General features: G+C 41.5%; 1 protein-coding gene across 1 annotated transcript in view; it reads left to right on the top strand.

Annotated features, from left to right (window-relative positions):
• Positions 1-13,439, top strand: part of ARHGAP10 (Rho GTPase activating protein 10) — a 267,627-nt gene that overhangs the window by 77,972 nt on the left and 176,216 nt on the right. The window contains exons 2-3 of the mRNA XM_075611566.1: positions 10,226-10,321; positions 10,420-10,481. Of these exons, the coding sequence (XP_075467681.1) occupies positions 10,226-10,321; positions 10,420-10,481 (158 nt within the window). The remainder of the gene's footprint in view (positions 1-10,225; positions 10,322-10,419; positions 10,482-13,439) is intronic.

The following is a 13,439-nucleotide window of genomic DNA, read 5'->3' as shown; positions in this document are numbered from 1 at the left end:
AACATTTGGGGTGGAAATGGCAGTCGATGCAAAATGTAGATACATTTGATATTTTGCATTAACACTGCCATTGAATTCTTTGGAAACTGTGATATTCTGTTTTAAAACATTGCCATAAGGTTACAGGCATCATCAGTATGTTACAAGCATCACTTAATGGAGGTAAAATAGGCATGTAAAAAGTATCTTAAACAATGATAGAACACGTCTTGCCCTCTTCATTACTTGTCTTTATATCAATGCACATAGCAATAGAAATATATCACACGTAGCTTTTTATCATTGGTAAAAAGTAAGTAACTAAGAATGACACACTTATTTCTCATCAACGTTCAGTTAAAAAAATAAAAATAAAAAAAATGTTACATTTTCCACTGTCTGTTTCTGTAATAAAATCCAAAACTGGTGCCACTTCCATATGAGTGATGTATGAAATCTGTCAGTAAAACATTAGTTAAAAGTAACCATCGCCTTTTGAATTCACTACTATTTTTTTGGGGGTGGCGGGGGGTGGGAAGTTTTCACCCAATAGCAAGAAACTTGCCTCCTGGTTCACGGGCAATTCATCAATGAAGTTTTGCTTCGGAAACACACTGTCTTGACTGTAGCAATGTTATAGATGCATTCCCGTCATTGATTGGCTCATTGGCAATGATGTGATTGGCTCACTGGCAATGACGTGGCTGGCTCACTGGCAATGATGTGATTGGCTCACTGGCAATGATGTGATTGGCTCACTGGAAATGATGTGATTGGCTCACTGGCAATGATGTGATTGGCTCACTGGCAATGATGTGATTGGCTCACTGGCAATGACGTGGCTGGCTCACTGGCAATGATGTGATTGGCTCACTGGCAATGATGTGATTGGCTCACTGGAAATGATGTGATTGGCTCACTGGCAATGATGTGATTGGCTCACTGGCAATGATGTGATTGGCTCACTGGCAATGATGTGATTGGCTCACTGGAAATGATGTGATTGGCTCACTGGCAATGATGTGATTGGCTCACTGGCAATGATGTGATTGGCTCACTGGCAATGATGTGATTGGCTCACTGGCAATGATGTGATTGGCTCACTGGCAATGACGTTGCTGGCTCACTGGCAATGATGTGATTGGCTCACTGGCAATGATGTGATTGGCTCACTGGCAATGACGTGGCTGGCTCACTGGCAATGATGTGATTAGCTCACTGGCAATGACGTGGCTGGCTCACTGGCAATGATGTGATTGGCTCACTGGCAATGACGTGGCTGGCTCACTGGAAATGATGTGATTGGCTCACTGGCAATGATGTGATTGGCTCACTGGCAATGATGTGATTGGCTCACTGGCAATGACGTGGCTGGCTCACTGGCAATGATGTGATTAGCTCACTGGCAATGACGTGGCTGGCTCACTGGCAATGACGTGGCTGGCTCACTGGCAATGATGTGATTGGCTCACTGGCAATGATGTGATTGGCTCACTGGCAATGATGTGGCTGGCTCACTGGCAATGATGTGATTGGCTCACTGGCAATGACGTGGCTGGCTCACTGGCAATGACGTGGCTGGCTCACTGGCAATGATGTGATTGGCTCACTGGCAATGATGTGATTGGCTCACTGGCAATGATGTGGCTGGCTCACTGGCAATGACGTGGCTGGCTCACTGGAAATGATGTGATTGGCTCACTGGCAATGATGTGATTGGCTCACTGGCAATGATGTGATTGGCTCACTGGCAATGATGTGATTGGCTCACTGGCAATGACGTGGCTGGCTCACTGGCAATGATGTGATTAGCTCACTGGCAATGACGTGGCTGGCTCACTGGCAATGACGTGGCTGGCTCACTGGCAATGATGTGATTAGCTCACTGGCAATGACGTGGCTGGCTCACTGGCAATGATGTGATTGGCTCACTGGCAATGACGTGGCTGGCTCACTGGCAATGATGTGATTAGCTCACTGGCAATGACGTGGCTGGCTCACTGGCAATGACGTGGCTGGCTCACTGGCAATGATGTGATTAGCTCACTGGCAATGACGTGGCTGGCTCACTGGCAATGATGTGATTGGCTCACTGGCAATGACGTGGCTGGCTCACTGGCAATGATGTGATTGGCTCACTGGCAATGATGTGATTGGCTCACTGGCAATGATGTGGCTGGCTCACTGGCAATGATGTGATTGGCTCACTGGCAATGACGTGGCTGGCTCACTGGCAATGATGTGATTGGCTCACTGGCAATGATGTGATTGGCTCACTGGCAATGATGTGGCTGGCGCCCCTTGTTGTTGTCCATATAATTGGGACACACTTTTTCCTGTATTGGATTACAAACAATGTAACGATTCAGTGTACTCTGATTCAGACAACATACCTTTGAATAGAAGGCATTGCTGCTTTAACAGCAGAATCTGCTTTACGTTGGGCCTCTGTTCTTCGTGGGAGGCCACCTCATTTTGCAGTGAGTCACTCAGGCTACTGTAGGGCATGAAAATAAAACTGAAAATGTGAGTTCCTTCTAATATTTACAGGGGAAAGAGACTAATGTGGTCACAGAAACCAGACCCAATTACTGTAGGTGGATTCAAAAGGGACACTTTGTGCCTGAAATAAGTTCAGAAGGTCAATGGAAGATGAGGACCTATATCTCCTTTTCCTCCCAAATATCCCTGATAGGATAGTAGCTCCCACATATTGGCACGAATAGAATGCGCTATGAACAATTAACTTGTTTTTGACTGTAATGAGTTACATCTTAACCCACTTGCCTGAAAAAACAAGTTAAATATGCATGCCAATTCATGTCTATTAATTGGTAGACGTAAGCAGGCATGTTTGTACTGAAAAAGCAGAAGATGCATTTAACAGCCTTTCATCGCAAGCAATGGGGACATCTTCAGGCTTCAGAATTCAGCAGTGTTTTGGCTATACGCAAGGTAACTGTTAGATTTGAAAGAATGGGTGTAAAATGGGCACACCCCGTGGGAAACATGACCTTATCTGCTGTACATTTCTATGTATGGTAGGCATATTGTTTCTTTGGAAATTGGGCTGTTAGCACAGGGTGTTCTTAACCTACAGCGTGATATTGTGACATCCACTGAACATCACAAGGCTGACACATAGGTGACCTTGATGTCATGGCACACTTACCCGCGTTGTAGGGGAGATTCTGCTCACCACACATACAGAATAGAGATGTGCAAAACTTTCCAAGATGCATTTCCAAACTGTTTCATATTTTTTTTTTTCCACCTAACTCTATTTCTGGCAAACCAGTTTTTAAAAGCCAAAAGTTTATCAGAAATCTTACATTTCCACCATCAATTCGCTGTCACACAGCTCAGTCACTCTCTCTGCCCTCCCCTCCCCCCCCCCCTCTCTGATTTTGTGATTTTTGTTTGCGCCACTAAAGAAAGAACACATTTTGCATGGTTTACAAATTCCTGTGAAAGCTTCGCACATCCCTTCCACAGAGGGGTTAAAACAATCTGAACATGGAAAGAGTACCCTCCTCTTCAGCATGCCCCATTTCTCTGACATTGTGATCGCTGCGCAGAAAATCACGTGATTGGGACTTGCTGAGAGGACTGCAGTTTTTCCACCACTGATGGGTTTAAACATTGCAATTTCAGAAAGTCTTCTCCTGGTTTAATAACTATGGCTTCGCCATCTTAAAATAGAACTACCTGGACACTTTAGTTTTCTGCAGTCTCAGTTTCTACAGTATGTAATGAACGCCATCATATTTTTAATGCAAACTTCCTTGTGAATGTGCACGTTTTCAGTAACAGACGGTTTGCAAGTAAGCTATGGAAACTACTTCACTGTGCTGGTTTGTAAGATGCTACTTCCTTTTTCACATGGTCACTGAGACTAATATAGATCAAGAAAAGGAAACCTGGAACATGTATTGTTCTCCACTGTTAATGAATTAAATTCTTTCATCCATGTTCACCAATTCCCCATACCTCTTTTTTCATAATATACAAGATATATATATATATATATTTATATATATTTATATATATTTATGATTTCAATAAGTTTACACTCTTATGTATTTGATAAAGAGCACTACAGAGCAAATATGTGCAATCTCCATTAAGTGACACTGAAGCTTCATAAAACGCACATTTCCACGTTATCCAAGCAGTGGCAGTACTTCTGTAGTAATAATCATCCTTGCTGTAGTTTTCCATCAATTAGCGTGAGTAGGTTTGCTGACCATGCACTTCTGTAACCCAGGCTGTGCTGTAACAGCTGTGTAAAATGGCAGGCTTATAGGGGTCCATGTTAAAACGTATTACATGCATGGCTGATTATGGAGAAATAGGCAAACAGAATCCCTTATAAACTGCACTCAGGGAGGATCATGGAGGATCCATGAGTGCAATGTATAAGGGATTCTGTTTGACTGCAGCCACTTTTGTATACAGTAGATATCAATTTTCTTTGCTTTATGCACCTGGTTGACACTATTTGTTACTTATTTGTTAATGTGGTTGAGCGGCGGGTATCTTTTTGTATACTGTAATGATTATGGAGAAAGGCAAGTTTGTTCTGAAAAATGTAAATAACTGGGAAATGTAAATAACTGGGAAATATAAATGACATGCCTCGGTGGGTGAAGTGTGATTGTACTTGAAGGTACAAACTACCATGATTCTTTTTCATACAAAGAGTAGAACTGCTTTCTTTATATACTTATGATTCCACTTTATTTCTAATGAAAAAAGGACTTATTTTAGAAAGGTTTGCTCCTCCTATATCTAAAGTACAGTAAACTACATCATGAACAGCTTTGGCCCAACGTTTTGGATGAGGCATAGTACCACTTCTTTTTCTAAGCTACTTTGACCACTGTTATGACCAAATGAGATCTTCAAGGAGCAATGAAAGCGGATCGTTTAGATTTTTTTCTTTTACATAGGATTGAAGAAGGGGGTCCCATTAATGTCAGCTCCAGGAACCCCCTGCTTCCATAGATACAGACCTCCAAAGGAGGTGCCGGTATCTCGTGCATGTTTAAAGCTCCCACGTCATGTGGGCCAATAGGAAGCCGCAAGGGATGATGTCACGGCTTCCTATTGGCCCGTAGGATGTGGGAGCTTTGAAAAGCGGCCAATACATGAACCCCAGCTAGCGAGGTAGAACGGCTACCGGCACCCACTATGGAGGTCAGTATCTCTGGAAGCAGGCGGTCCCCGGAGCTGAAATCAATGGGGGGTTAAGTCCTGGAGACCCCCTGCTTCAATCCTATGCAAACAAAAGAAGAAAAAATGCTGCTTTAATGGAAAAAGTCTGCCAGTGTTACAGGGAGGGAGGGGGGGGGAAATAGGCTACATCTGTACTTTTTAATAATACCATGTACTGTAGGTTTCAGAGCAACTAACAAATTGTGACTGTAATGCATTGCTTAGTAGGTATGAATGCTGATTTTATCTTTGCACTGGGTTTATAAAGCACATTAGGGTGAGTATTGCAAAGCTCTGATAACGTGCATCAGAGCTAGATCGGCATTAGCTGCCGTAGACTTCAATGGTAGTTCACGCTGATCGAGCTCTGATAACGGGTATTGAAGCTTTGTGTTCCTTCACCACTGTATTTTAAGGGATTAGAAAGTGTCTGCCTCACAACTTGGTCTGGACTGGATCACATCACAAACTGTCAAAGCTTTCCTTGGTCTGGAGTCTATGAAACTGAAGCAGACTAAATACTTTTTGTTACTCATCAACACTTTGGCAGGGGAGATGTATTCCCTCTGGGCTATAAATTAAAACATCCCCAGCGTTTGTTAGAAGAGAGCAGGATTTAAGTGCATCAGTTTTATGATCGGGAATAGTAGTGGCTTCTAATTTCAAATAACCACGTCCACATGTCAAAATAACAAAATGCGGCTTTGTGGAAGAACTTTCCTGTGGATTATTACTCTGGGTTAAAATACCAGGGGTGGGGGAAAGAGATTATGCATGCCTACTCTCAGACCTCATAACAACACAACGAAAAAGTTTCGAAGAAGTTTTCAAAAATGTTCACTTGGGGATAGAGATTTAGGATTGCTGATCTCTTCACATTTGACTTCAACATTCTTAACAATGATACTGTAATCCTGATCGGATTAAAATCTACAAATCCAGACCGGGAAAATCCCAAAGGCGAGCGGGGGAAAAACAGGGAGTTGGAAGGCTAGTGCAGTATGTGACTGAAACCAGGGGCATCCAACTGGGCCCTTTGTGCTGAGGGTTGAAGCAGATAAACCGTAGCTTTGGATGTCAGGAGACGTTTATGGGCATGCCCTAACATTATACAGCATGTCTATTTTCAGGAAAGAAAGTGTCTTCCTATCCATTTCCCTCAAGAATTTTCCCTTCCTCGTGAATTGCAGCTTCAACCCTGTGGCACTGTGGCCCAGATCCACAAGGCCCGATAAATGACTTCACATCGTGTTAACACTCTCCGATTTATCTTCATAGCACAATAATGTATTACGCCCGGTTTTCTCCCGAAAAGAGCATAGCGGTAACTTCGGTGATGATGCAAACGAGGTGTAATCACACCACATATCCACAAGTCTGTTATGGTTAACGTGTGGGACCTGGATACATTATTTAAGTTCTATCTAAATGTAGGAATAATGCTATCTAGACAGTGAAATGGGGCTTTTGCAGTGTTTGGATAGGTGTAATGCTACAGTTAAGCATCATTTACATTTCCCAGCATTATTTACCTCTTCTCTCTTTCCACTTCAGCAAAAAGCCCTATGTCAAGGTTTAGATAGGAGTAACGCTAAGACGAGCATAACGGCACGTTTTTGGAAGATGACGCAACTTTATACTACAATATCAGGTCGTTAAACCTAGGCAAATGAAATGTAGTTGTCTTTGCATCTTATTAGCTTTGAGGATACCATGTTTCCTCTGGGAGCATAATGTCTTCCTGTTTTTAGGTAATGTCACATTATAAATCCTGATTGAATGAAGCTTTGTGATTTTAGTGCAATTTGTGGCTAAATACACTAAAGGGTTTAAAGCAGCAATCCCCTCCAGAAATGTATCAGTTTATCTCATATAATGTTAGTATCTTACCCCCCCCTGAGTATGTCCTGCTATTTAAAAATATATATAAACAATAATAATAACAACGGTGTTTTTCAAGGATTTTCTTAATCTCTGGGTTTACCATGGTAACTTTTATACTGCACTGGGCTCTGTGTTGATGTCTGTTTTAACCTCCCCAACACTTAATATTTCAAAGGCTTCTCACTCCTGAATGAAGCATCACATTTTAAAATAATACAGTGTTGCAAAAGACAAGATGAGGTCTCTTGAACTACAGTAAGTAGAACAAAATGTCTATCAGCAGGCACTGTTGCTTTAAGAAGCATTTAAAATATTTCTGTATGTCCAAAATCCCCACAATAATGGTGTGTGTGTGTGTATTGCGCCGTTCTTATTCGCGTAACCCTCGTCTTTCTCGTTAGACTAACGTCTATCTCAGTGATTTTGAACCGGGGTTCCGGGAACCCTGGGGATCTGCATGCACCCCTTAGGGGTTCCACGGCCGCTTTGGGAGAGCTGGACAACTCTCCCAGGCCCAGCGGTGTGGCTGCACCCCACATAACAGTGACTCGGCGGCTCCCGAGCTCAGCAGCCGCCCGGTGCACAGGTGTATGCCGGTGTCTTTGCTCAATAACATCCGATCCTGTACTTAGGGGCTCTGTGTGTTTTCACCGACACACCGTCAGAGCTCTATTGATAGTGTTTTAATGTAGCAGACCTGTGACTTTGCAAAGACTGCAGTACTCTTTACTTGTTGTGATGTGGATTCTCTCAGAAGCTACTTACGCCTCCTGGTATCAGGCAGACCTCTGCTCAGCATTGGCTTCACTTATTGGATCTATCCCGGATCTGGTCAACCAGTATCTGCTGAGTGGTACCGCACAGACCGGTTCTTAATCAACTCAAATCACTGTGAGATTCTTCTGACTCACATCAGCTTTGCCCCCTCGTTCTCTGCCAGGGATCCTTAAACATAAACACTCTCCTTCGTCCCTCCTCTTCCTGAGTCACCGTTATTGGCCTGAGGGTATGTCTACCAATAAGTCACACCCTGACCACACCATGGACAGGAGCCAGGCGGGGGGCAGTGTTTGTCTCGGCTGCATACACTTACAAGGGTGTTACATTTGGTAATGAAGTTCCTGCTTCCTAGAATTCATGAAGGAACAGTTCCAGCTCTGGAATGTGGAACATTGTGTGATTCCAGTACTTTCAACCAGGTGTCCCATAACCTTAAACACTTCTAAATCAGAACTGCCACAGTCCCATAAAAACAAAGTTGATTTTAAAATGTTCCTTTTTCTTGGATTACCTTTATTTACTTATCTACCAACTAAAATCATTTACTTTTATGGTAGTATGATGGATTACTTTAAACAGAAAAAAAGGTTGATTGGTGCTTGCATTGCTCCTTAGGGGGAGACTTGCATAACTACAGGTATGTTTTACAAGCTATTAGACTTACTTAATATTCAATAAAGTAAAAAAAAAAGATTTAAAAATGACTACTGATACTTTAGACCAGCGGTGCAGAAACTGTGTGTGTGAGATTGTTTTTGGGGGGGTGCAGGCAGTTGCAGAGGTCCCGCACTCTTCCCCCAAGGCATTTAACTTAAATGCCAGGGGCCACGCAAGGCCTCTGCAACCTCTACTTACCGAGGTTCAGCCGGCTGCAGGACGCATGACCATGGCAACGCCGCAGGTCATGTGACGCGCTCGAGGTAAGGATGGGGGGCATCAAAGGAGAAGAGCAGGCGGGAGGGCGATCAAAAAAAGTTTGCGTACCCCTGCAGTAGACTATTCTATGCTTTTACTTTATTACTGTTCAGACATTACCTCATGATTTATCATTGAAGTGCATGAGTAACTGGGCTATGAATCTAGTCTGAAACTCTTACCACGTTAAAGCAGCAATACTACTTTCCCTCTTCTCTCCTTTTTTTCTTATTTTTATATATAAAGCATGTGACAATGTATAATTCTACACTCGCTTGCCTCAGCTGGCAATCGTTTGGTGCTTCTGTTATACTGTAAAATCTGTACAAATCCTGAGTGCGTGCCTAACATAATGGCAACCTTTCTGTTCCAATCAATCAATCAATGTAACTCAGCAGCTACAATGTAGCCTTATATTACAATGGTTACATTATCTATTGTTACAGCTTACAGCTCAAACTGCTGAGAAAATTGGCAACAAATTATCACAAATAGGAAAGTGTTACAAATATATTGCACTGCTGGGGATATGGACTAAACCCTCCTTATTGAAAGGCTGCTTTTGCATTGTGGGTGTTCTCGGGTGTTCTCAGGTGTTCTTGTGTTCTTCTGCCATAAGACACCACCTAGTGCTGGAAGACCCCTTAAAGCCCATTGACATTTCCATGGTAAACAAATGCTTTGGAGAGGTTTCACAATTTAATAGCAGATAAAACAATCAGTCCCAAAACACCAGGTACATTTTTTATTTTTTTTGCTTTGTTCTGTCTTTTTTTACAAAGTAATTATGAAGCCTTCTTTAGATAAATGAAGCAACTAAACAGAAGCTGATCTGCTTGAATCCGGACGGACACTTTTTTTTTTCACAAGATGGATACAAGAAATTCTGTTACTTGTATATTAAGGAAGTCATTTGCACGAAGTTGTCAATCATTTCCAACCCCCCCCCCCCACCTCTCCCCTATCCTCTACTGTGCATTGAACTGCACTTTTAAGACTTGACTCCACACCCCATCTGGTTTCCTCTGCTCCTGGAACAGAAACATGGAATGTCCAAAATACACCATTATATTTGAGTCCTTTTTAAAAGATGTAAACGGTTTTCAGATGAAACAATGAATGAAGGGACCATTTGTATGATACGCCCAGAGGCTGAAATACCTTTTACAACCCCACGTGTTCTAATGTCGTCACCATTATTCACTTGCTTTGCTGCTGGCTGTTTTTAAAACAATGGGCGGTTACTGCTTCAAATCTTTATTTTTATTTTTTTAAGTACATCTGTGGAAAAAAATGCATAGAATTCAATGAGGTCATTTTTGAAGAATGTTCTAAGCAGCTTCTAACTCATCTGTTCCTTTGCACACACAGTTGTATTTTTACTCCATTGCAATTCTCACCCAAGGTTCCAGGCTTTGATATAACATGTTTTATTTCCCTTCCCTTTTAGATCTGACCACAGCTCAGAGAAAATTTGCCCATTCACTCCGGGATTTTAAATTTGAATTTATTGGGGACGCAGAGACAGATGACGAGAGATGTATAGGTATGTACAGTAGAACTGATTTATATCTACTTTTGCTGTGTGATTTTTTGCTGCATAGTATGCATGCAGGTTGTTGATGGCCCTGTATTATATTGCAGATGCATCTCTGCAAGAATTTTCAACTTTTTTACGAAACCTTGAAGAGCAGCGGGAAATAATGGTGAGTTGCCAAACTTTTTAAAGCAAAGTTTTCAGTGGCCTTCGTTTAGAGATGTCCTTGACAATTGGTTTTTAGTGGTGCTGCTAAATTGGGTTTCTGCAAGTCGTCATATGAGGATTCTTGTTCCCAGCACATGTCCCTTCTTGTTATGGAAGCTCTACCATGCAAGTCTTTATTTATTCTATTGAGGAAAAACAAACTGGGTTAATAATCTCGTTGCAAAATATTTTGTGGCTTCACTCCTATGCCTGCGGAGGACGCAGGTAATAGAATAACCTTACTGAAGTTGTACGTATCAAAGAAACCACATAACTTATTATTATTTATTTTTTTAAGTTGCATTTTGTTTTTAATTTACATATATAACACAGCATAAATAATATACCAGAACAGTAACTTAAAGAACAATTAAAATATGCTAAATTTATATCATGCAACTGTAACCCCTCTTTAACCGTCGCCAAAAGAGGGCTACATCGAGGTGTGTGTTATTTACAGTGGTGCTCAGTGTCTCTATTTACCTTCCCAGGGTGTTGACATTCGGGCTGGCTGGGTGTGTATACTAGAAGGGGGTATGAAGGGTGCTAGGAACTTTATTGGTACAAACAATAGCTTTATTCATGTCTTTGATTAGGTTCCACATATCTTCTCCAACAATGAGTGACAAATACAGTTGTATTAGGTTATCCTTCCTCAGACAGCTCTCACCACAATCTTTGGGAAGTTCTGGACTTTGTACCCTTAGCATTGGATCTGCGTTTTCCTGTGTTTGGATTTGCCTCCTTCCCACCAGGACCTGTGGTAGAGATACTGCCATCGTTTGGGATACATACCCCGTCACTCTTGAGGAGTACCCTCCTTATCCCAAGGCATCAGAAGGGGCTCAGTTTTAGAACTGATCAGTATGGGCCAATCCCGCGGTGCTCCGAAACCATTTATATTAAAGGATTCCCCCTGGATAACCATGCATCCTCCTATTTCTCTTTGGACCATTGCTATGGGACATGACTAGAAGGGGCACGTTCCCTAACTATAAAATAATAAAAGTGACCAGGCATCCTTAAACATATAGCTCTACACATAAACATGACGCGCTATGTACAGTGAGATCCCTCCTTTGTGACTCCTATAGGGACCGGACTCTAGAATCTTCTAGCTTCACTATATATACACCTACTAGTGACATCACTGGTCACCACGCCTACAGGGGGAGTGGTTTGGATTCTGCAAAGTCATGCAAAACCAGGTGACAGGCTACACACCTTTTGGCGTTACACTGTATCTACCCATACAGTTATGAAAGGAATACATATTCCTTTCACATCTAGTCATTTTCTGACCAGGGTGTCAGAATTGTATCAGTGGCAGCCACTTATATTTTTGTATTACAATCTATAAGGTTTATTGTTCTTGTGCACCAATGTGCATTTATCATTCTATGTTTAACCAGTCACATACACTGTCATTTTAGTCTAGTTCGCACTACCTATCCTGTTTTTTCGATACCCATACAGTTAACCACTCTAGAGGCCAATAATCTTTTAAGTGAACATAGTAAGGGGGGGGGAGGGTTACACAACTAAAGCATATATTGAGCAGAATAGAGCATGTAGTTAACCAGATATTGAACAAAATGATACAGGCACAGTTTTAGAATATCGAAGGTCAAAGAGGGAGGAAACTACTTAATATATACATAGAGCCACATCTACATTGTAAGAATTCAATAAGATTTTAGAGCTCCAGACTTATTTAGCATCATTTATTTCAGTTGCAGTAAAGTAAAAGCAACCAGCCACTTAACATTTTCTTATTTTTCTCCTCCATTATTTATTTCATTTTAATCTAATTTTAATGTGTGCAAATTTAGGCATAAGATATAAACTGCTAATATCTGTAAATGCTTGATTTGCGTTAAGGGGTTAACTGTGGGCTCCCTCAGGTTACTCCCCTCCCCACCATGTGATGTATGATAACAATGCTCCTTATGTTCTAGAAGCAGGTTCTTCAGAGTTATGACTGGGGTCCTCACCGTGAGGCCTGTAAATAGATTTATGTGTTTAGTAATCTATATTAAGATGTCCTTTCATTTTTTGTTATTGTTTTCCAGTTCGTAACATCCCCCTTCTAAGTTAGCGCCTGTTAAAGGAATAAAAAAAAAACTAAGTTTGTGGGAGAGATGCCACTTGTCTTGGTCTCCTAGGGTTGCCCTTACCACAGCCTGGTTGATGGGAAATATCTATTCTTCCTCCTCACCACACCCTCACACTAAGTGCTGCTTCGATGTTGAATCCTCTGTTGGGTAGAGTATTTTCTGAATTTAGATGATATCAGCACTACAGGTAGATTCACTGAAAAACTGGGCTGTAGTCCATAGTTTTATTTTTAGCAAAGTTAATTTTTTTTCACCCATCCCTATTATGTTTAATTATTTAAATATGTAATACTATAAGTTGTCTTTGATAGATGCCCTATGGAAGTTTCTGGGAGAAGTAATATTAGCATTTTAACTATTTTTGCTGGTAACATTTCCCTGTAGTGGATGACTACAGTACCCACTGAGTATATATGGTCAATGGACATCTCTTTGGTAGTGTAAAACGCCCTCTTTTCTCAAATTAAAAATGATATTCAGGCATTTTCTTACGAGTATTGAAACGGAATTAGTGTCTAAACAAACCGTATACAATGTCATATTTTCCGATTAAATAGTTTTGTTCACTACCAAATAAGTGTGTGTGACTGTAATGTAACTGTGATTACTATAAGCATCAGCTTTCTTATAGTAGCACCATCATAACGTGCTTATTAGGATTGCTTTGCACAGCATTACCCTAACATGGATCAGTGTTCCGGAGTTATCAAAGCACAGTGCACTGTACCGAGCCCAAATCGATACCTGACATTGAAGTCAATTGGTAGATATTGCTGATTCAGGTCAGATACAGCAGATCGGTC

The sequence above is a fragment of the Ascaphus truei genome, chromosome 1 (assembly GCF_040206685.1).
Source record: "Ascaphus truei isolate aAscTru1 chromosome 1, aAscTru1.hap1, whole genome shotgun sequence".
NCBI classification, from domain to species: Eukaryota; Metazoa; Chordata; class Amphibia; order Anura; family Ascaphidae; genus Ascaphus; species Ascaphus truei.
The sequence above is the reverse complement of the archived record's forward strand: the minus strand, read 5'-3'. Positions and strand labels throughout refer to the sequence as shown.